Genomic DNA, 22,992 nt, shown 5'->3' on the forward strand with positions numbered 1-22,992 from the left:
TGGCCCGGGAGCAGGGCGGGGGAGACGCGGCGGTGAGCCAGGTGGGGTCAGGTGTGCCCGGGGCTCGGCGCGCCTCCCGGCGGGGCCTGCCTGCGTGAGTGTCCGGCCGCGCCGCCCCTCCCCGGCGGGCTCCTGCCACCCTCTTCCCGGCCGCGTGAAAATGCCCCCCGCTCGCGGCGGCAGAGCGTTTCCTTGAAGGACACTCCCAGTTTCCTCCTCGCCCGAGCTGTTTTCCAGGGCCGCACAATATCTTATTATATGTGGAGCGAAAAGTTTCACGTATGTAGCCAGACTTGTTTGCCCGAGCGCTGGCCCATATATAAATAGGTTCACACCCCCTTATTAAATACCGGCGCCTGACAGAAACTTCCTTGGGGCTCCCTTCCTGCACTTCCCACGCGCCTATCCTGGGAAGGTTATTTTCAAAATTCAGCAATGGCGCGGGTGTGTGTTTGTACATGTGTTCCCGCTGAGAACACAAAACGCTGTCGCTCCTGTGCTCCTGGCTTTCTGTTCCTTTTTATTTTACAAATACCGAGGTGTTCTTCTGCCTGGAGGGGAGGGGAGAGCTCAACTCATTTGCCAAAATAAGTCACCCAAGACCGAAATAGCAGAAAAATTTTACTTTAGAAATTAAGGAAGCCGAAAGGACCCCTCGTGGCCCTGTGTGAAGCGGTGTGGTGACATTTGTTGCTGCTGTAGCAAGTTCCTTCCCACCTGTCCCTGCCCAGAGCAGTGACTTCCGCGGTTGCTTTCAAATCAAGTTTATCTGCATACAGTCTACAACAGCTTTCATTTTGAAATAAGGAAAACTCAGGGCGACCGGCTGACCTTGGTGCTTATGATTTACAGTGAAAACGATAATAAAATTTGGGGACACCAAGGCTTTATGAAAGCTGAGCGCTGGAACCCACCTGCCTGAAAATTATTAATTTATCCTTGTGATCATCATCATCATCTGGCCTCTTCAGCGGGGGGGGGCGGGGCAGCCCATCATAAAAACAGATGTGGCATTTAATTTAAAGTCATTAATACATAATTGTGTCAGGAGCATGTGCAAAGATGGAGAGGAAAATTTAATTGGCAGCTAGAATCTGGGTTTTGTCGAAAGCTTTATTCACTGGTTTTTAGATTTTTCTCCCCGTGCTTTTGAGGAGCTCTAAGGAGGTCGGATTGCTACAGAGAGGAGATGGAATTTAAAGGGCCAGTTTTACTGATCTTACTCTTTAAGTAATTATAAGTCAAGGGCAACTTTAATATCAAAGAGAAAGAATCTCTGATATGGGTCCCTACATTTTAGTGGTTGGCTCTGTAAACAAGAAAGTGTTTTGTTTAGTTTTGTTTTCACCAGGTGGGTTTTTCTTAGGAGCTGAGAGGGTTACTTAATAATGAATAGCTTTGTAATGGACGAATCTCCTAGGATTTATCCTTTCCTGACTTTTTTTTCCTGGAAAGATGGAGTTTGGGTTCAGTGTCTAGGTTTGCTGGTCTTCAGAGTGGCTTCCTGAGGACTGGAGGGTAGATTTTTTGCACGGTTAATATTTAATTAGCTCGGCCCCAGAAATATCTAGTGAGCTGCCAGCCAGGCCCCATTGGTGGAAAGGACCCAGAAAGCTGACGTTGGGGCTTACGTGTCTCTTTGTGGACAGGAAATGGCACGTGCACTTCACGGGCCCACTGTCCCTGTGGAACACGCTGCCTCTGTCTTCATGTTGACCACTGTGCCCTGCATTTCCGGGGAACACTTTAGCTGGCTTGGAATTTGTCATTACCATCTCCCAGCTTCACCTTTGTCCTTGGGCTCCTGGATCAGGAGTCAGAAAAATGCTTCCATGTTAGTTTTCCTGACAGGCCACGCCCTGTTTTGCAAAGGTCCCTTCCCCACCCCAGTCAGGAGAGTTCAGGGAGACCAGTCCCGCCTCCTCCGTGCTTGTGGTTGTTGCCTGGTGTGTGTGAGTGTGTGTATAATCCCAGGGGAGCGTCCAGACAGCTGGTCTGTTCTTCCCCGTGACTTCAGCCCTTTTGGTGCTAAAACCCCTTTTCAAAATAGAGATAACACCGGAGTAGTGGCTTTTCGTTTTTGTCACATTCTTGATATGGAATACTGCAGAATACTGCAGAATGCTGCGTACCTGCACTCTGAACCTGCAAAGAGCCTGTGGTGTTAAAAAGATGGCATGTCCTGGAAAGCACTGACAGAAGGTAGACCGCGATGCTGCTAGCCTGTGTCCTTGGGCCAACTGCTTAACTCGTGTCTCTGTTTCCTCATCTGTATAGAGGTATTGCACTTGCCTTCTAGGGCTGTTTTAAGGTATAGAGAAACCCTCAGGTAGGCCGCCCCTCGAAGGTGGCCACATCCGAATTCCTGGCACCTGTGAATACGTAATAGTGAGAAAATGCTGATCAGCTGGCCTTAAACTAGGCTCGAGTTATCCCGGGCTTGCCAGGTGGGCCCAGGCCGTTAAATGTGCGAGAGGGAGGGTCTGGCAGGAGGAGGCCTTGCTGGCTTCCTGGCAGAAAGGGCCCCCCAGCCGAGCACCTCTGGCGGCCCTGGGGAAGCTGGCGAAGGCGAGGAACGGAGTGTCTGCAGAGCCTCCAGAAAGACCTGCAGCGCTGCTGGTGCATTGAGGTCAGCTCCAGAAGACCTGCGTGGGGCTTCTGACCTCCAGACCGCAAGGTGATAAACGTGTGTTGTTTGAAGGCACTGTTCAGGGCGATTTGTTACAGCAGTTAACAGGGTGCTAATACACACAGAATGCAAAGCCGGGGTGCGGTGGTCTGCCAATAGCCAGCTGTCTTCCTTCCCCGCCGCCCCCCCAAAAAAAAAACTAGTTCAGAACTTCCACCAGAGAGGAAAGCCATCTTTGGGGGCTTACCGTGCACGAGGACGCCGAAGATAGGAAATGCTAAGGTTCAGATTTGCTTTTTCCTTATCTGTGAGTCCCTGTGCTTCTCTGGGGTTTAGGCGTCTGCTAGATAAAGAGCTGGAGCCCAAAAGCTGCTTCTCAGGTCAGGACGGCGGGGGGCCACGCTGCTCAGTGAGCCAAGCCCCGTGGGTGAGTGTGAAATGGAGAGGTAAGACTACCCAGGTGTTAAGGGTACCATGTGTATGCGTGTGGGGAGGGGGTGGGGGGTTGGCGGGCAGGAAGCAGGCAGAAAACTGCTCATAGGGCCAATCTTCCAGACCTGGAAATCAAAATCTTGTGAAGATTCATGCTTGTTGACATTCAGGACCTGTCACCCCCAATCATATTAGAGCAGCGCAGTCTAATAGCAACAACACGTTTCATCTTAGATTTCCTTGTAGCCACATTGGAAAGTAAATAGGTGAAATTCATCTGAATAGTGTATTTTATTTAATCCAGTGTATCCAGAATGTAACCATTTCAAAGTGTAATCACTGTAAGACTTCTGAATGGGATGTTTTATATTCTTTCCCTCTTTTTTCCCCTTTTCCTTCTTTTTTCTTTATTTTTTTTCTTTCTCTTTTCCTTCTTTTAAAAAAATGTTTTATTTATTTTTGAGAGTGAGAGAGACAGCACAAACAGGGGAGGGGCAGAGAGAGAGGGAGACACAGAATCTGAAGCAGGCTCCAGGCTCTGAGCTGTCTGCACAGAGCCCGACTTGAGGCTCGAACTCACAAACCGTGAGATCATGACCTGAGCCAAAGTCGGACGCTTAACTGACTAAGCCACCCAGGTGTTCCTCTTTTTTTTTTTTTTTAAGTTTATATTAGAGAATGTGTGCTCATGCACACATGGGCAGGAGAGGAGCAGAGAGAGAGAATCCCAAGCAGGCTATGAGCTTCCAGCCCAGAGCATGATGTAAGGCTCCAACTCACGAACCATGAGCTGAAATCGTGAGTCAGATGCTTAACTGAGTGAGCCACTCACGTGCCCCTCTTCAAGTCTTCCTTCTGAGTGTTCAAACTCTGTTGTGTGTTTGACACAGCATGTCAGTTTGGGCTCATAGCTTCAGGTGCTCAGTAGCCACACGTGACCAGCGGCTACCTATAAGGGCCATCCAGTATTAGAATCACTTGGGGGGTGTCTTTAAAATGTTAGTGTGAAAATGGCGGAGATCTCGCCTGGATAAGCCCCAGGAATTGGTCTCTTTTTTTTTTTTTTTTTTTTAAAGTCCCCTAACCAGGAATTCTTTAGCGTCTCCTTTATTTTTTTTTTAAATGTTTATCCATTTTTGAGAGTAAGAGAAAGATGGAGAATGAGCGAGGGAGAGGCAGAGAGAGAGAAAGAGGAAGACACAGGATCCAAAGCAGGTTCCAAGCTGTCAGCACAGAGCCTGACGCAGGGCTGGAACCCACAAATCACAAACAAGATCATGACCTGAGCCAAAGTCAGATGCTTAACCGACTGAGCCACCCAGGCTCCCAGAAACTCTTTCGTTAGAATCTTGGCTTGATTTGGAGTTTGAGAGCCGTTCCTAAATACGCAATATTCTTTCCGACTCCCATATTGCACAAGTTGGTCTCTGCCCTAACTTCCGGTCCTGCATATGCCCATCACTCCCTCTGAAGTCTTTGACTGGCAGACACTTAAGCACATCTACTTTTGTGTCTTATTCCTTCTGAACACTGTAGTATCTAAAATTCTTTTAATGCTTGTTTCTTTTTGAGATAAAGAGAGCACAAGTGGGGGAGGGGCAGAGTGTGTGGGAGATAGAATCTGAACCAGGCTTCAGGCTCTGAGCTGCCAGCACAGAGCTGGACTTGGGGCTTGAACTCCTACCTTGAGCTGTGAGTTGGACACTTAAATGACTAAGCCACCCAGGTACCCATTTTTTTTAAGTTTATTTTTAATCTTAAAAAATTTTTTTTAACAGTTTTATTTATTTTTGAGAGACAGACACACGCAGAGTCGGAAGCAGGCTCCAGGCTCTGAGCTGTCAGCACAGAGCCTGACAAGGGGCTCGAATCCACGAACTGTGAGAACATGACCTGAGCCGAAGCCAGACGCTCAACCAACTGAGCCCCCCCAAACGCCTCTATTTATTTTTAGAGAGAGAGGGAGAGAGGGAATCCCAAGCAGGCCCCACACTGTCAGCACAGAGACTGATGTAGGGCTCGAACTCATGAACCAGGAGATAGTGACCTGAGCCAAAACCACGAGTCAGACACTTAACCGACTGAGCCACCCCAGTGCCCCTAAACGCTGTGGTATTCTAAGTCATTAACCCCTTTTTGGGCCTCATTTAAATGTTTACCAAAAACATTTCCCTGGCCTCTGACTTTGGGAAGAACTCTAAACCATGTGGGGGAACAGCCAGAACTCTCCCACTTCGGCCCTACTGGTGGGGGGGGGCCTGAGGCCCCCGCATGCAGGCACAGTGCCCGCCTCTGTGCAGACAGGGTGATGGCTGAAGAAGGAGGTGAGCCCAGGCGTTCTGAAAAGGCGGGAAAGAGGCCGACGCACGGCCCCCCAAGGGTGCTGCTCCTGGCCCAAGTCCGGGGCAGCTGGGGTGGGTCATGGGTGGTGGGCGGTGCCCCTCCTGCCACATGCACTGCCGTCCCACGCCAGGATGCCCTCCCCTTGGTGATGCTCAGGTAGGCACCTCACTTCCTGCTCCCTGGGCTGCCAGAATCCCCCAGCATCTCCCTCTGCTCTCTGGGTGTCAGGTGGCCTGTTGGTCCAGGTTGAGGTGGGGTTGGGGCTGCTCATCCTTTCCTCTCCCCTTCTTCTTGTCAATGGCCCCTTGCCCCCACCAGATGTTCTGAGGACCGTTTACGGTGTGGCTTGTGCCTGGTGCCTTGGGGTGTGCCCCAGGGAGGTGAAGACCTCCCTCGTCCTCTCCTAGAGTTTTTGTCTCCGAGAAGGCGGCCAGGCGCGCTCTGGCAGAGCCGTTCTGAGCAGGACCTGCTGCAGAGTGGAGATGCAGCCGGGCACGCGTCCAGGGCTGCCCCGGGAGGGTTTGTGGCCCTTCACAGTGCAGGACGGCCTGGCGCCGAGGCAGCTGTGTGGCAGGTGCTTTGCTGTGTGCAGAAGAGCAGAAGTGAGACCGGTGCCCATGTTGGGTTGTCCTTGGGCCCCTGGTGTAGCTGTCTGTAGAGGGGGCCGCGAGGGCTGTTTGGAAGAGCAGCTGATCTGCAGCAGGGGTGGGTGGACGCACGCCAGTGGGGAGCAGCCTCTTCCTGGGAGAATGAGCCTCCGAGTGCTCACTGCTTCTCAGGGAGGCCCCAGGAGGTTGAGAGAAGCCCCAGAGAGGTTGGGGGGGTGGTGGGGAAGCCAGCGCCTTGCCCCCAGGCCAGCATCCCAGCCTGCCCCAGGCCAGGCCACTTGTGAACTAAACCCAGTTGGGCGCTGGTTTGCTCAGTCCCACAGCTGCAGTGGAAACTCTGGAGTCGAGGCCCGTTTGGCCGAGGGTCAGGGAAACCCAGTCTGCTAACTGAGACACTTGGCGCAGAGAGTGGCCATGGCTTCACCAGCTGGGCATCGCTTCCCCCTCTGAGCCCCTGAGTTCTACCCGCCAAACCCTGAGAGCCTCAGGCAGGACCCTGTTGGCTCCTCTGACGTCCTAGCACCGAGGAGCACATGGCTCAGGAGACACCAGTGCTGTGTGTGTGCTGAACGGAGGCCGTGGGGCCAGCGGGTCTCCTTTCTTTGACGCTTGTCACTTGGTGAGACCTGAGAGACCCAAGGCACCCACCGCAGGGGAGGACTGCGCCCCCTGAGAGAAGTTCAGTCCAGGCAGGGTTATGTCTTCTCTTGTTGAAATAAACACACTCCTCAAACTGCAGCCGGTCCGCCTTCCGGGGGGTGACTCAGCCCCCTGGCCTGTGGGACAGACAGGTCTGTGGAGTGATCTCACCGGTGGAGGAAGGAAGCCGCTCAGGCCAGCTCCATGCCCATTCAGAGGCAGCCTGTGGAGGCGGGACTGGGGGCTGTGGCATCCTCCTTTTTGCATGTCACCTGCAGGGCCCTGGGGAGGAGTGGCATTGGGACCGGCTGCCACTTGTTAGCTGTATCCCATCCTGGTGAGAGGGAAGCCACTCCCTGGAGGCATCGACCAGGTCCTGCCCCTCCATAAACTGGGCGATCGCAGGGCCAGGACGGAGTGGGGACTAAATGTGGACGACCGGAGATGCCAGTTGAGCGGGTGAAGGAATCGGGGTGGGGCCAGTGTTGCGTCACTGACTTCCCATCTGCCAAAATTAGCAAGCCTCCCCACCCCACATGTGACCACATCAGCTCAGCTGCAGAAATCTTGTGTTTGCCTTCGGCAGTGGCCTTTGAGATGGCAAACGCCTTTGAATGAAGTCTCTCTGTCCTTCAAACAACTCTGGAGATGCTAAAGCAGAATAACCCACCTCTCTGCCAGTCCCCGTGCCTTGGGTCTTTGAAGGATGCTTTTGTGTCCCATGGAGTGTCTCTGTGAAGTGTCATGATAACAGCACAAGGAAGCTTAAGTCTGATTCATTTCAGGATTGATTTTTAAGAATATAAATTACTTTATAGTTGCTTTTACTATTTAACTAGTGGTTAAATTATTAGCTGGAGAAAGACATTGCCTTGAATTTAACCAGAACATATATGTGAAAGAGCTTTTGTTCATTCAAGTGTTCACTCTGACTCATCCAATAAAGATTTATTGACTGCCAGGCACGGGTTTGGGGACTGGGGAGACAGCAGGGAGCGGGACTCACAGAGTCCCTTGTGCTGTGGACAGCTGTTCGGGGGTCAGAGGGGAAAGCTGAGACTAAGTGGTAAACAAGACGGTTTCGGATAATAAATGGCCTCGGGGAAGTAAATGGGCTACTCTCCGAGGAGGGTGGCTGGGGAAGACTGTCCAGGAAGAAGCATGTAGTTGAGAGCTGGGTGATGGGAGATGTGCCCGGAGGCTGGAACGCGGCTTGCCCCGTGAGGAGGAAGAGGGGAAGTGTGTGGCTGAAACCCAGCAAGGTGTTCAGGACAAGCTTTATGCATGTTTGCATTCTAGAAGACCCAGGGGTCTCATTCCTGCTTCCCAGATGGGGAAGCCTCTGTGTGGAAGGGGGAAGTTTCTGAAGCGAAGGCTTCCCATCCCATGAGATGGGGTGATGTGACTGTGTGTGCAGGCTGCGGGGCGATGGTGTCACTGGTCAGGCCGCTGAGAAGACCTGTCTTTGTCCCCAGGCCCCGGGTCTCCTGGCAAAGGTGTCTTTAGGATGTCTGCTCTCACAGAGGACAGCCAGGGCTGTGTCCTCTGCAGCCCCTTAGCCCCTTGCTGAGCAAGGGCTGTGGGTTTGCAGGACAGTGTAACTGGGGGCACCTGAGCGACTCAGTCATTTGAGCATCTGACTTCGGCTCACGTCATGATCTCATAGTCTGTGTAAGTTTGAGCCCTGCGTCAGGCTCTGTGCTGACAGCTCAGCTGTGTCTCCCTTTCTCTCTGTCCCTCCCCCAACATGCTCTGTCTCTCTCTCTCTCTCAAAAAATAAGTAATAAAAGAAAAACCACAACAGCAGTGTAACTGATGTTGGTGAACGCTGGGTTGAGGAGCTGGGGCTCTGTGAGATGCCCACACTTTTGTTCTGTCCTCCTGGGCTTCTCCTCCCCACTGCCCTCCTTGACTGTGGGGCTCTTCCCAAACTTCCCCAGGCCCCTCTCTGCTCTTTGTGAAGCCTCATAGCCCCTGGGGCAGGGACTGGGTTGCTGTGAGCAGCTGGCCACTGGAGTTTCCAGGCTTGGTCATCTGGCTTTGCTGTCTGGAGTCCCCACCAGGCACCCAGCCTCTCCAATACCACCTGCTGTGGCTCCAGTCCTGGCCTGGCCGCCTCACGGGTTTCCTCTCCCGAACCAGCACCTGCTGGGATGTTTCCTGGTGCGTGTCCCTGCCAGCTGCTCATCTAGGGATGGGCGTCATTGGCCGCTCTGTCGGGCCTGGTCCTTGGATTGTCTCCCCACGCTTCGCTTGTCCTGGCCACCAGACAGGAGCTGCCCTGGGAGGGAGCCAGAGTGAGCAGAGACGAAGGTCAGAGCCCAGAGTCCGAGGCCCTTGCTCACAGGAGTGGGGAGCCGTGGGGGTACATGAACTTCTCGGGCTGCTGCCCCGATGATGTTCTTACTTGAGGCTTGAACAAATCCCTGATCCAGAATGTGCATCCTGACTTGGAGTCGGGCCAGGTCCTCCCTGGGTGGCAGCAGCCCTGGGGGTGCTGGGTTCCTGCCGTGGGACAGAGAAGGATGTCTGCTGACGCACTGCTTCCTCGGCCCAACTTCCCTCCTCCGGGACCCAGTGGGGGCGTGGTGGCCGAGAAGGCCGTGTCCGGAGCCGGGCAGCCTGGGCCCAGGCCTGCAGGTTCCCTTTCTGGTTAACGGGGGTGGGGTCGGAGGGGGGGGGCGGTGAGGGTCAAGTCAATAGCGAAGCACTTGGAGCAATGCCTGGCAGGGCCAAAGCACTTGGTCAACATTTCATTATTATGACCTTGGGCAAGTGATTACCCTCTTTAAGGCTTGATTTTCCTCATCTGGCTCCTCCTAAAGTTACTTCAGAGATTAAGTGAGGTAATATGGGCAAAGTGCCCAGCACTCAGCCTGGCACATGGCTGATCTTGATAAACATCATTTTATTATCAAGGTATTGAGCCTAGTTTGCTGTCGTTGGGGCATGAAATGCACCTTTTACCAGCTTCCCTATGCTGGCGGTTCTGCTTCTGTCTCCAGAGCATGCTAGAGCCTTCCGATTCCTTAGCCTATTCCCGCCTTGTACTGCCTCTGCCCTTCGGAAGGTCAGGCGCTCACCGTGCAGACACCGGGTGGAACAAGTGGAGGGTTGCATGCGACGTGACTGCCCCGGGCCTGGGATGTGGACTTGTTGGCTTTTTCCAGCATAGAAAGGGCAGCCATGGCCTGAATGCCCCTGAGACCGTTCACTGTCTCGTGCTCCCGGTCTAAGAAACCCTTCTCTGCAGACCCTCCAGCTCCCACCTAAGGCCTCCTGGGCCTTCCCGGGGTCTCATGGCTGTCCTGGAATTCCCCACTGTTCTTGGCCTGCTTTCCTGCAGTGCTGAGAACCACCCCCTGGCCCCCCATCCAACCTCTGGAAGGTCGAGGGAACTGTTCCCCCTTTTCCCCGGGAGTCAGATAAGCAGACAGATCCCCAGACAGCCACCACCTGCCCTCCCTCCCACCCCAGGACCTTTCTCCCCAGCTCTGGGTTTTCCACCTGGACCCGAGGCCCGGATCGGGCTGTTTCTCTCCATGACAATTGATCCCTCCAGCCATGAGGGATTAAATTTGCTGTTGTCGGATTTGCTGGGGTAGTTCTGGCCTAGGTGGCTATACCAGGACAGGGGAGAACCCACATGGTGGTGCTGGGTTCCCCTCTGAATTTCCCTGCCACCTGTCAGGGCTATTGTGAGGATACCCTGCCATGTGGACGGAAATGTTGCCGTCAGAGCCGCCTTGTGACTGTAAACCCTAGAAGCTGAGCTGCGTCACAGTTGCCCGGTGTAGATCCCAGCACTAAGAACCCCGAAGCTCTTCCCACCCCTGCAGCCCACTCAGGGCAGGCCAGGGAGGCAGACGGGCATCCCCAGAGCCTGACACCCCCTCCCGGGACGAGGCTGGGCTGCTGTGCCTGGTAGGAAAAGCGAGCCCTGTGAAGTGTGCACAGACTCCCTCTGTGTGAGCACTGTGCCTCCTTGTGAGGCTTCCCGGCCCGCACATCTGCTGCCCCGCACACAACGGGGCCGTGTTCCCACCCCAGGACGGACCCTGTTCCTGCAGCCGGCACTGGGAGGGCGGGTGGGGAGAGAGGAGGAGCCTGATGCCCAGACCCTGCCGTGTACCCAAGGCACCACATCTTACTGGGGCTCCCGCTTTGGGAAACCTTTCGTGTGCCAGGCACCGTCTAGGGGCTGGGGGACAGCAGCGACCGGAGAGGCAGAACCACTTCCCTCACTTCCCTCATGGCTTTTTTTTTTTTAGTGTTTTTATAGTTTGTTTATTTTTGAGACAGAGACAGAGCACGAGTGGGAGAGGGGCAGAGAGAGGGGGAGACACAGAAGCTGAAACAGGTTCCAAGCTCTAAGCTGTCAGCACAGAACCTGATGGGGGGCTCGAACCCATGAACTGCAAGATCATGACCTGAGCCAAAGTCGGGTGCTTAACCGACTGAGACCCCCAGGTGCCCCCTTCCCTCATGGCTCTTCTGACACTCGGATAATAGACAAATAAGGAAGCTCTGCTTGTCGGTGCTGAGTAGCTGCATACATGGAAAAGCGCTAAATCAGGAGACTGAGACAGGGTGGCAGCAGGAAGGGGACTGGGGAACAGAGACTCAAAAGGGGTGGGGGTGGGGGTGTCCTTTGAGGGGTCCAGGACCCAGTGATGAGTGGGTGCTTAGTATACATTTGGACCATCGGTGAAGTAGAGGCTGTGTTGAGTGACCTGGGGGAAGGCTGGGAGGTATGACAGCCTCACCCTGGCACCACCCTTCACTCGGCCACGCTCCCCTCTCCTGCCACCAGGTTGCATGAAGCCAGCCGCCTCCCTGCTCCTTCCCTGCTCAGCGCCCCACCACTGCCCTCCCTCCCTAGCCAGCCTGTGCCTTTAGGGCGGGCCCCTGCTTCTGCTCTCCAGCTGCTGGCTCCCAAGACGGGGAGCAGAGAGAGGGATCCGTTAACACAGGAGCCCCTGCAGCTTGCTCTGACTTGGGCTTGCATCTCTGCATCTACAGCCTCCTCCTGGGCCTGTTCTGCATGTGTCGCTTCAGCTCTGCTTTTGCCTGGAATCTTCCAGGTCAGGCTAGACCAGGTGGCAGTCATCAGAAGAGCCAGCTCAGGTGTCGGGGCAGCTGGGGCATAGGGTTACACGCCCCCCACCCCCACCCCCAGAGACTGGCGTTCCCGGCTTAGGAGGTGGCAGCTGCTTGCTGCTGGCGGAGGTGTGGCCCCCGCAATGGTGCCCTGTGCACGGCCGCCCCTGCCTGCCCCTTCCCAGCTCTGCGCCCGTATGGGAGGGAGGAGCCTGGGACGCTGTACAGCAGAGTCGCTAAGGACACAGCAGTCAGCCAGACCTGGATTTGCCGTTAGTAGCCGTACAGACAGGATGCCTGACCTCTCTGTACCTCAGTTTTCTCTTCAGGAAAGTGGGCTCATGCCTACTTCCTACGGCTGTTGCTGGAGGTGTGTTGCCTACGCCTGGAATAGTGTAATCACCCAGGCGATGGCCTTTGATGATCTTCAATGTCACCACCACTGTGGTGGACAGAGGTCTGCCTGGGTGGCGTGTGGTGATTACATGGGGCAGGGAGAAGTAGGCCCAGGGCTTGGCCTCTCTCCCAGTGGCTGCTCAGTGATGCTTGCTCAACAAAGCTAGGCGCTGAGGCCTCAGGGAGGCCGTGCTGGCAGAGGGTCGGTAACAGATGGCCGAGGAAGCCTTCCAGGTCTGGCTCCTTGCGGCTTTGGGAATAAGAGAAGCCAGAGCCTGTCTGGGTTTCTGTTGGGACCCAAGGATGGGACACCAGGAGAGGCCCCTGAGAGGCCTGGTGTGGGGTCAGCACCCCTGTGTCTGGTGGGTGGGCTCTATGGTGGGAGGGCTGGGCCGGGTTCGGCAGCTGCATGCCTGATGGGAGAGGCCTGCCTTCACCCCTGTGGGGTTGCTTTTCTTACGGACCGAGGGAACCTCACAGCCTTACCAGCTAGGCCTGAAGTTGGTTCAGGGTGGACGTGTGCCGAGGTGAAACCGCATCCTCGCCAGGCCGGGCGTTTATACTGTGCGGACGCTGGAGGTGGATAGCATGGCGGCCTCTAGGCTGAGAAGAAAGCAAGTGTCGGGGCTGCCCCATGGGGCTCCCTCTGCCCCCTCCCCTCCCTACTGTCTGAGTCGGGCCACCATACAAGTATGTCCTGTTGACAAGGCCTTGACCTGCTGGCGTGGGTCCCAGGCTGCAGGGTGAGGGCACATGGCAGCCCTGACCCTTGCTCAGCCTTGCAGGTCCTAGCACGGCCTGGGGGCCAGGCTGCTGTGGGCTCTGGCGAAGGACCAGTGTTGGTAGGTTTGCTGGGGACCTGCTTGTCGCTCCTGCCAATGGACCCAGGTGGCTCTTGTCCAGCCACAAACCTTGATGTCCCTAACTCAGTGTGGGGCAGCTGGACAGGGGCTTGAGGAGCCTGCCCACAGGGGGAGGAATAAAACACACCCGAGTAAAGCCGGGGCCCTTTGGTGAGGGAGCAGTCCCATCCAGGAAGCCTCTGGCTGCAGAGGCCCTGAGCTAAAGGGGAGGAGACAGGACCCCAGCAGGTGGACATGGGTGAGGACCCCTGCCCACAAATGACATGGCTGCCTGCTCCGTGCCCGAGTGACAGCAGTATGCTGAGTGGATCCCCCCAGTAGGGCCACAGTCTCCATCTGCTTCATTGAGGGTGGGCATTGAGTTAGGACTTGTCCACATCGAGGAGGGTGGGGGCCTGTGTGGCAGGTGGGCCACAGGACCTGGGTTTGTCCTGTGTTTCCATGGAGTGGCAGTGTGGCCTTGCCCACAGTAATGTGGGGGATGACACATGTCCTCACAGAGCACCATGAGGACTCAGGAGGGATGGGGCGGAGGATGCTACATTGTTGCTACTGGCTGCTCCCCCTGGGGCCCGGGAGGGGCTCCTCTTCTGGGGTGAGCTACGCACTCGCAGGTGTCTGCCCAGAGGTGGCCTCCTGCGGCCACCAGCCAGCCTCCATCCTCACTTCCTAGCCCCCAGAAGGCTCCCAGGGGCGTTTTGGCATCAGGTGCTAACTCATTTTCAGCTGTACATGTCAAGTGAAAGAAGTTTTCAGAGCTCCTGTAGGTTGAGAGAATGTCCTTTTCCTCTGCATCTCTACACCTTCCTTTCACGGGAAGACTCCATCCTGCATCTTCTGGGGGAGTCGGCCTGGTGGGTGTCTGACCTCCGCCTCCTCTGTGCCCCCCAGGCCATCAGCATCAGCAAAGCCATCAACACCCAGGAGGCCCCCGTGAAGGAGAAGCATGCCCGGCGTATCCTTCCGTGCTCCGGGCAGGCGGGCCGCTGGCCTCTTGGGCTCTGAGGGGAGGCAGGGGAGTGAGAGGAGGGTGTGGGCTTGCCATGCCTGGTTTCTTTTTTCCTTTTTTTTTTTTTTTTAATGTTTTTTATTTATTTTTGAGAGACAGAGAGAGACAGCACGAGTAGGGGAGGATCACAGAGAGAGGGAGGAACAGAATCTGAAACGGGCTCCAGGCTCTGAGCTGGCAGCACAGAACTTGACGCGGGGCTCGAACCCACAAACGGCGCGATCATGACCTGAGTCGAAGCCGGACGCCCAACTGACTGAGCCCCCCAGGCATCCCTGCCTGCATTGTTTCTGACCGTGGACTTGGTGGGAAGTGAATTGGGGCTGGTGACCGGCCACCAGAGCTTTGTCAGGTGTGCCCTCGACAAGACAGAGGCCTGAGAAGGCACGTGCTCGTGTGGCCCGGCCCGGCAGGGCCTCCTGCCTTGCTCTGCTGCTTTCATATTCTCAGTGCCATCTGGGGGCACTGTCTGTTGTCTTAGGCTGTTGGGCCTGGTTAAATTTGTGAGGCTTGACCTTGGCAGGAAACTGTAGCTTTCGGTGGACTCATGTGGACATGGAGGGGGAGGGGCGTTGGGAGAGAAGGTTCTGGGTGGCCATCAGTGAGGGACCCACCTGCCCCCTGCATCCCTCAACTGCACCCGCTGAGCACCGCAGCCTTCCCTACACTTGAGTCTCTGCCTCTTGCACTTGGCCTTGACCCTGGTAGGCATCATCCTGGGCACCCACCATGAGAAGGGGGCCTTCACCTTCTGGTCCTACGCCATTGGTCTGCCCCTTCCCAGCAGCTCCATCCTCAGCTGGAAGTTCTGCCATGTGCTCCACAAGGTCCTCCGAGACGGGCACCCGAACGTGAGTAGTGCTGCCTGCTGGCGCTGAGGGGGCGGGGCTCCTGGGCCCTCCGCCTGCTGCCGCCTGAGTAGACCAGCCCCCCAGGGAGGCAGGGCAGTGGCCCTGTGAAATGAGGGCCTGTCCCCATGTCTACCTGTGTCCATCCCTCCCTGCCCTCAGCATGCCAGCCAGCATGGGCGGTGCATATTCTGGGGACCGCCCCCCCGTGGGTGTGGTTCTTCATTCTTCTCCCCGTCTCCCCGCCGTGCTGCAGGTGCTGCACGACTGCCAGCGCCATCGGAGCAACATCCGGGAGATCGGAGATCTGTGGGTACGTGCCGGGAGCGAGCGCGGCGGCCTTGGCACCTTGCGGAGGGTGTCGTCCAGGAAGTCCAGCTCCAGTCCTGCTCGGCGTGCTGACCCCTCGCGCGGGGGGCCAAGTGAAAGGGAGCTCCCTGCAGATGGCCATCTTTTTCCTCCTTTTCCTTGGGGCAGAAGTCACCATGTTATCTGGGGGGACAACGGAGGGTGGACAGGCTTCAGTAAATGAAACAGCCTTGCCTTTAAGGTCTTGTCCGGGAAGTGCCAAACCCCTCCGGAAACTCAGCAGCCCTTTGGTCCCTGTGAGCTGGAAAATGTGGCGATACCTGAGTCTGGGTGTCTGACTGGCAGTTACAGTGGATGGGAGGGGTACAGACTCCTTGTCCCCCACCCCAGCCCAGACCAGCTGTTTTAGAATCTCAGGATTCAAAAAGCTTCCCAAAAGATTCTTACCCATAAAAAGTTTGGGAGCCCCAAGAGCTTGTATTCTAGGTCTACTCTAAGACCCTCAGGGAATTTGGGGGTGGGGGACAAGACCTGTGACCTAATACTTGTCCCCTGGGAGGACTGCCGGGACTGTGTGGGCTAGGCTGGGGGCAGGGCAGCCCCTGGGAGCTGAGCTGCAGAGGGAGGCCCGGCTGGGGTGGACGCGCACCGCCCTGTCTTGCAGATGTCCCTTGGAGTAAAGAAAACACTGCCCGTGGTGGCAGTTGTGGACGCAGCCCAGCTGTCGGGCCCGCAGCGGCCACGGTGCTCGGAGGTGACTGGGCAGGCGGCCGGGAGCCTGTGTACACACACCCGGCAGAATGTGCCTCGGGCCGCCCCCAGCATTTTAATCAAGTGTCCGGACTCTGAGCTGGCCTGTTGCCCTGGACAAGGAGCTGCCTTCTCACGAGAGTTTCCCTGGCAAGAAGGACTAGGACTAAAATTAAAAAACAAAAAACCCCAAAAATTAAAGAGCGCAGACAAAGCGTAGGGCTGAGGAGGGAAGCATTGGCCCCTTCTGGAGGGCCGAGCGGTGTGCGTGCGGGCGGGCGGAGGAGGGACGCTCAGCTGGCATCCTGCACGTTCCCGCCTCTGCTTTCTCGTCGGCCCTGCAGTGCCAACAGGTCCCGTAGGATTTGTGGGCACGCTCCTGGGACAGGAGACCCTCACCCTGGTGCTCCTGTCTCCACAGGGACATTTGCATGACCGCTACGGACAGCTGGTGAACGTTTACACCAAACTCTTGCTGACCAAAATCTCCTTCCACCTCAAGGTAGTTTGTGCGACGTCAGGGGACCCCAGGTGCGGGACCCTGGGCTTTTCTCTGTGATGTGCTGGGAAGCCACGTGGTGGCATCTGTGGTGTCCCAGCCTTGACCTGAGGGGAGACCGGGGGTGCTCAGGGCACCTTGAGACTTTTCCCGCTGATGCTGGGCATGGTGTCCACCTTGCCCTCGACTCCAGGCGGCCTCTTGCCCTAGCTGGACTCCTCCTTTTCTCTCTCCCTCCCCCTCTCCCCTGTCCCTCTCTCCCATCACCTGCACCCCCCTCAGCTGGTGCCCAGGGCAAGTCCCCTGCCTCTCCTCCTTTCCTAGGAAGCCAGACCAGTTCTGGGCCAGGGCCAGCATGGCCCTCAGCTGAGTGGGGGTGTTCTCTCCATAGCACCCCCAGTTTCCTGCGGGCCTGGAAGTGACAGACGAAGTGTTGGAGAAGACTGCTGGCACTGATGTCAACAACATGTGAGTCCCTCGGGAGTGTGGCTGCCTGGCACCGCTTCCTTCCTCCCTCAGTTTCCCCGGGGCTGCCTCAGCAGTCCACGCTCTGGGTCCGAGAGGCCAGGCTCTCATCAATGACTGGCTGGGGCAGAGGGTCCTGCTCCTAGAAGATGAGGCTGAAGTTCAAGGGCTGGGGTTTATTTGGAATCTCGCCTCTTTGGCTGAAAGATGGCCGTCCTGTGCAGAGGCGCATGGATGAACCCTGTTCCCCTTCCCACCTGTGGAGGGGGGGCTCTCATGGGGTGAGCCTCCTGCCCCTCCGCTCAGCCCCCCGCCTTCCCCTCGTAGCTTCCAGCTCACCGTGGAGATGTTTGATTACATGGACTGCGAGCTGAGGCTTTCTGAATCAGGTAAGCCAACCGAGGAGGAGGCCTGGCCCCTGGGTTCCCCAGGGCTCCAAGCCGGACGAGAAGCTAGCCCACCCAGCTTACCCTGCCCCTGGTGTCCATGCCCCTGCCGGGAGGGGGTAACGGGACCCTTGGGTGCCCCCAGGACATGGGGGGAGGTGCTGACTGCTCCAGCAGGGCGCCGAGGGGTCCGGGGCATGGCACCACCTGACCCAGGCCCCCCACCCCCACCACCTGGCATCGGGCATCTGCAAAGCCCACTCAGGAGAGAGTTGGTCTGGTCATCTTGCCTGTCTCCGGCTGTAAAAGGCCTGTGAGTCATAGACTTCGCAGCCCAGGGGCCCCGCAGCTGCTGCGCAGGAAGGTTCGGGGGGCTCACCACCTTGGGGGGATCGCCCTCTCGGGGCTGCAGAGCTGATCGTCCCAGGAGCCAGCTTCAGGACGGCTTGTTGGGTGACTCAGTGCTCTTTGTTGGAGAAGGAGTAGCAAATGCCTTTTTAAGGGAAAATCCAGATTTGAAAGAGGTGGGTCTGGGCAGCCTCCTGGCACTCCTGAATCCGGACTCCAAGCTGCACCCGGAGAAGCCCAGGTCCCAGCGGGGAGTGTGGCCCAACCTGTGACTGGCAGGGTCAAGACGTGCTTCTCACGGCGGTCCCTACCAGGGAAGACAGAGAAGACCCACAGTTGGGCGCCCAACCCCTTGCGCGAGGCTGACCTCTTGACAAAGCGTGTAGAAGGGCAGCCTAGTGGTCCCCAGACTGGTGGCTCCTTGGAGAACCTTCCTGGAGGCCCCTCAGTGGAGAGAGAGCTTTGCCTTTTATCAAACCCCAAGTAGTATTTATGTGTATTTCAATTTTTATAGGAAAACGTACTTGACGTGACATGTGATTGAAAGTTAAGGTTTAGAGGGTAGAGGTCCGTACTTAGCTGCTTCTTGCTCCTTATCCCTCCCCTCCTGGGCTTGGAGGTTTGCAAACGGTCCCACCCGAGGCCCAGTGAGGATTAGGGCCCCAGGGCTTGTCCTGGCATCTGTGTCTTGTGTGGGCCACCCTGGCGTGCAGTCTGCCCATTGTCCTTTCTCTTCCTGCCCTAGAGAAAAGGCTGGTCGTGGTGGGGGCAGCCTCATGTTTGTCCCTGGCCCTCCTACTGGGCTGATCTAATGAAAGGCTTGATTGTCAGGGACAGGGGAGATTGACCCCGGGAGCAAGTGAGGTTTGGGGTCACTTGGGGTTTGCAGAACCAAGTCCTGGTCTGGCTGCCGTGTGACTCTCGGCACAGCTGTAACATGAGCTATGTGGCCTCAAGCCTCCTTCTCCTGAAGATTCCGGGGGAGCTCGACGCCCACGGGTACAGGGCCATTAAGGTCCCCCCATTCCTGCAGCCCCTCCTCCTGGGTGCACCGCGTGGAGGGTCTTGGGGAAACCCTCGCTGAGCCGGGCTGCGTTCTCTTTGCCCCGACCCTGCTGTTGCCCTAGTCTGTGAGGGCTCCCCCAGTGTCCGGGGCAGCCAAAGCACAGGGGCTGCTGTCCTGGCAGTTCGGAGCGTGTCGGCATCCGAGGACCTGGGACAGAGCTGTCCTGGCTGGCTGGGACTGGCAAGGCAGGTCCCCAGGCTGCCGCTCCCAGGGTTGTTCTGACGATGCCCCGAGGTGATGGCGTGGGGCTGGCGCTCTGCACTCTCCTCACTGTGCCTGTCACCGAGGCCGCATCCCAGCTTCCCATGCGCACCCTCCTCCCTCCACCTCTGTTTGCAGTTTTCCGGCAGCTCAACACAGCCATCGCTGTGTCCCAGATGTCCTCGGGCCAGTGCCGCCTGGCTCCCCTCATCCAGGTCATCCAGGACTGCAGCCACCTCTACCACTACACAGTCAAGCTCATGTTCAAGCTGCATGCCTGTAAGTCCCCCAGACCCCCTGCCACTCTGCCTGAGGGTTCAGCCAGAGACACAAAGGACCATGTTTAGGTGGCTAATGTTTATAGACTTGACTGTTACCAGCAATGAAAACCAAGACATTTAAAAAATAGTTATTTTTATAAAATGTTTATTTTTGAGATGTAGGGGGCAGGGCAGAGAGAATCCCAAGCAGGCTCTGTCCACGCTGTCAGACACTCCCCGTTCACAGAAACAGTGTAGCTGGGGTGGGAAAGCGCCGTTCTCCACCACGAGGACTCGGGGAGAAGAGGGCCGTGGGTTTTACACGTTTGCAGTTCTCTGAAACGCCTCGTCTTGGAGGAGGCATTTGCCGGGGCGCCTGCATCTGAGGTCAGGCCCCCGTGGTGCCTCGTGTGACACATCCAAAGAGGCGCACGTCGCCTCCTTAGTGTTCACAGAGGGTTTGGCCCTGGAGGACCCTCTGAAGAGGTCTCTGTCCCCACACCCCATCCTGAGACCCATGGGCCTGGGATGAATGAGCTTTTAGAATGCTGTCACCCCAGGCTGGAGTCCAGAGCGATTTCACAGCACCCCCTGCAGGCAGACGCTGGTCAGGCTTGCTGTGCTCAAGACAGTGGCCCGACCATCCCCTCCCCTACCTCAGAGTCAAGAGCACACCCTCACAGGGGTCTCCCCTCACCTCTCTCTCCCAGTTGGTGGGGAGCCTGGCCAGGCAGCAGGTGCTCTCTCCTCTACGATGGTTTCTAGAATGTGGCGGAGCAGAGGGGCAGCGGGAGGGAGAGAGGGAAGGTTAAGTCTTTGCAGGTCACAGAGCAGGGGCAGAGGGGAAGTCCTGTCTAATGTCCTTGCCCTTAGGTCTCCCAGCTGACACCCTGCAAGGACACAGGGACCGGTTCCATGAGCAGTTCCACAGGTGCGGCCCGGGCAGGGAGGAGCCTCTGCAGCCTGGTGAGCTGGGGCTGCTTGGCCGGGTCCGGCTGCTCTGTGACCTCCCCTCGTCTGCCCCCCACCTGCAGCCTCAGAAACTTCTTCCGCAGAGCCTCTGACATGCTCTACTTCAAGCGGCTCATCCAGATCCCCCGGCTGCCTGAGGTACCTGTGCTCCCCCGCCCCGGCTGCCCCTGGGCTGCAGCCTTGCTCCCACTCTGGGCGCTTGGGGGACCCCAGTGCCCAGGGGTCCCTACTTGGGCCCTGGGGATGACTGAGGGGGGCTTCCTCCGGGCCGTGAGCACCTCCCACTCATCGCCCCTCCCGCAGGGGCCTCCCAACTTCCTGCGGGCCTCGGCGCTGGCGGAGCACATCAAGCCTGTGGTGGTGATCCCCGAGGAGGCCCCTGAGGACGAGGAGCCCGAGAACCTCATCGAGATCAGCACGGGGCCTCCTGCCGCAGAGCCAGCGGTGAGGTCCCCCACCCTCACCCCCTTCTGGTCGGGTGTCCCTCTGCCCCTGCCCTCCTCTGGCCTGCAGGCCCTGGGGCCGTGAGTCACCATTGCTTGTGTGGCAGGTGGTGGCTGACCTCTTTGAGCAGACGTTCGGACCCCCCAATGGCTCCTTGAAGGATGATAGGTGAGGTGAGGGCCCAGGTGCCGCCTGCAGTGGGGGCTGAGCTGTGGTCGGGGCTGACCTTGAAGGCCATCTGTCCCCAGGGACGTGCAGATCGAGACCCTGAAGAGAGAGGTGGAGGCGCTCCGTGCGGAGCTGGAGAAGATCAAGCTGGAGGTGAGGGCAGGGGAGGCGGGGCTGGGGCTGCGTGGCACACCCACGGGCGGGGGTCCCACACCCCAGTCCTTGTGCGCGCAGGCCCAGCGCTACGTGTCACAGCTGAAGGGCCAGGTGAACGCGCTGGAGGCCGAGCTGGAGGAGCAGCGCAAGCAGAAGCAGAAGGCGCTGGTGGACAATGAGCAGCTGCGCCACGAGCTGGCCCAGCTGCGGGCCGCCCAGCGCGACGCCCAGCGGAGCCAGGGCCTGCGCGAGGAGGCCGAGAGTGCGTGGGCCGCCGGGCAGGGGGGTGGCGGTGGGGGAGGGAGGCAGGCGCCCGGGAACCAGCGCCTCTCCTGCCCCTTGCAGAGAGGGCCAGCGCCACTGAAGCCCGCTACCAGAAGCTCAAGGAGAAGCACAGCGAGCTCATCAGCACCCACGCTGAGCTGCTCAGGAAGGTGGGTGGGGGCGTGGCGGGCGGACACCGAGGGGAGCCCCGCGGGGGCGGGGTGTGAGCCCGTGCCTCACGCCTCACCTGCGCAGAACGCGGACACGGCCAAGCAGCTGACGGTGACGCAGCAGAGCCAGGAGGAGGTGGCACGGGTGAAGGAGCAGCTGGCCTTCCAGATGGAGCAAGTGAGACGGGAGTCTGAGCTAAAGGTACGGCCCAGGCATGCATGGGCCCCTGTGGCCCTGGCCTTTCCCCCTTCCCCCACCCCCACCCCCACCCCCACCCCCACCCCCACCCCCACCCCCACCCTCACCCTCGACACGCTGCCCTGTCCCAGCTGGAGGAGCAGACTGACCTGCTAGAGAAGCTCAAGAGGGAGCTGGATGCCAAGGAGGGGGAGCTGGTGCGCACCCAGGAGGCCCTGAGCCGCACAGAGGAGGTATGGCTGCTGCAGGGAGGGGGCAGGCGGGGGTCAGGGTCCTCTTTCCCGTGAGCGGGGCCATGCCCACCTGCTGCTTGCTTGGCTCAGTCCTGGGGTATGGCTGACCCAGGGGAGGTGGGGACAGGCCCTGGTCTTTGGGAAGTTTTCTAAGGGGACGGTAACAAGAACCTGGCTCTCAGGAGCGGTCTGCGGACCTGGGTGGGGACGGGGTGCTGGCGAGGCCTCGGGAAGCCGGGCTCACCTGTCGGCTCTTTGCAGAGCGGCTCGGAGCTGAACTCGAGGCTGGACGCGCTGAGTGCTGAGAAGGCCGAACTGAGCAGCGCGATGCAGCGGCGGGAGGCGGACCTGCGGGCGGCCCAGGGCCTGGTGCGGGAGAAGGAGGAGGCGCTGAGCCGGGAGCAGCAGCGTGGCTCTCAGGAGGCGGCTGAGCTGCAGAGGCAGCTGGCAGACAAGGTGACGCCCTGCGCCAGCACCCTCCCCGCCCCACCCTTCCTAGTAACAGCTGGGCAGGGGCCTGTCCGCAGGGCTGTGTCTGCCCTGTACTTCCAGAACATTTTTACTGCTCCAAAAAGACACTTCACCCCCAAAGCAGTTAATCCCCACCACTCCTCTGACTGCCCCAGCCCCTGGCAGGGCCCCTGCCCCCTGCTCCCTGCTCTGTGCCTCTGGATCGACCTGGTGCACACATTGCACATGAACGGAACCACGCCATAGGACTGCTTTCTCTCCCTGAGTGGCGTTTGTGGGGCTCGGTGCGTCGTGGGCCAGTCATGCCCCATGGCCAGATCGCATTTTGTGTACTTGTCCATCAGTTGGTGGTTGTTGGACTTGTCCTCACTTTGGCCATTGTGGGTAATGCCATGAGCCACAGTGGCTGTGCCATTTCTGTTTCTGCCAGGAATGTATGTGGTTTTCAATTTCCCTGCAACTTTGTTTAAATTTTTTTTTGTCTTTTATTTATTTTTGAGGGACAGAGAGAGCGAGAGCGCGAGCAGGGGAGGGTCAGAGAGAGAGGGAGACACAGAATCCGAAGCAAGCTCCAGGCTCTGAGCTGTCAGCACAGAGCCCGACGTGGGGCTTGAACCCACTACTGTGAGATCATGACCTGAGCCGAAGCCGGCCGCTCAACCGACTGAGCCACCCAGGCACCCCCCCTGCAACTTTTTTTTTTTAAGTTTTATTTATTTATTGAGAGAGAAAGAGAACCAGCTGGGGAGGAGCAGAGAGAGGAC

The 22,992-nt window shown here is 57.8% G+C and overlaps 1 protein-coding gene and 1 long non-coding RNA gene across 5 annotated transcripts in view; one reads left to right on the top strand and one right to left on the bottom strand.

Moving 5' to 3' along the window:
* Positions 1 to 22,992, top strand: part of HIP1R (huntingtin interacting protein 1 related) — a 28,237-nt gene that overhangs the window by 216 nt on the left and 5,029 nt on the right. Inside the window, exons 2-18 of one of the 4 annotated variants that reach the window (XM_029922364.1) lie at positions 13,902 to 13,965; positions 14,728 to 14,870; positions 15,124 to 15,180; positions 16,348 to 16,428; positions 16,817 to 16,893; positions 17,218 to 17,279; positions 19,030 to 19,170; positions 20,025 to 20,082; positions 20,186 to 20,261; positions 20,427 to 20,567; positions 20,674 to 20,735; positions 20,816 to 20,888; positions 20,970 to 21,153; positions 21,237 to 21,325; positions 21,411 to 21,527; positions 21,656 to 21,757; positions 22,019 to 22,213. In XM_029922364.1, coding sequence (XP_029778224.1) covers positions 13,902 to 13,965; positions 14,728 to 14,870; positions 15,124 to 15,180; positions 16,348 to 16,428; positions 16,817 to 16,893; positions 17,218 to 17,279; positions 19,030 to 19,170; positions 20,025 to 20,082; positions 20,186 to 20,261; positions 20,427 to 20,567; positions 20,674 to 20,735; positions 20,816 to 20,888; positions 20,970 to 21,153; positions 21,237 to 21,325; positions 21,411 to 21,527; positions 21,656 to 21,757; positions 22,019 to 22,213 — 1,722 coding nt within the window. Of the gene's footprint in view, positions 1 to 11,329; positions 13,966 to 14,727; positions 14,871 to 15,123; positions 15,181 to 16,347; positions 16,429 to 16,816; positions 16,894 to 17,217; positions 17,280 to 19,029; positions 19,171 to 20,024; positions 20,083 to 20,185; positions 20,262 to 20,426; positions 20,568 to 20,673; positions 20,736 to 20,815; positions 20,889 to 20,969; positions 21,154 to 21,236; positions 21,326 to 21,410; positions 21,528 to 21,655; positions 21,758 to 22,018; positions 22,214 to 22,992 lie in introns of those variants that run through there. The other 3 variants (XR_003902602.1, XM_029922365.1, XM_029922363.1) reach the window with 3 other exon arrangements.
* On the bottom strand, positions 19,301 to 21,419 carry LOC115277946. Its single transcript, XR_003902603.1, has 2 exons — positions 19,849 to 21,419; positions 19,301 to 19,742 (listed from the first exon to the last, which is right to left on the bottom strand). It is a non-coding gene; the product is annotated as an uncharacterized LOC115277946 (long non-coding RNA).

Source organism: Suricata suricatta, chromosome 14 (assembly GCF_006229205.1).
Source record: "Suricata suricatta isolate VVHF042 chromosome 14, meerkat_22Aug2017_6uvM2_HiC, whole genome shotgun sequence".
Lineage (NCBI taxonomy): Eukaryota > Metazoa > Chordata > Mammalia > Carnivora > Herpestidae > Suricata > Suricata suricatta.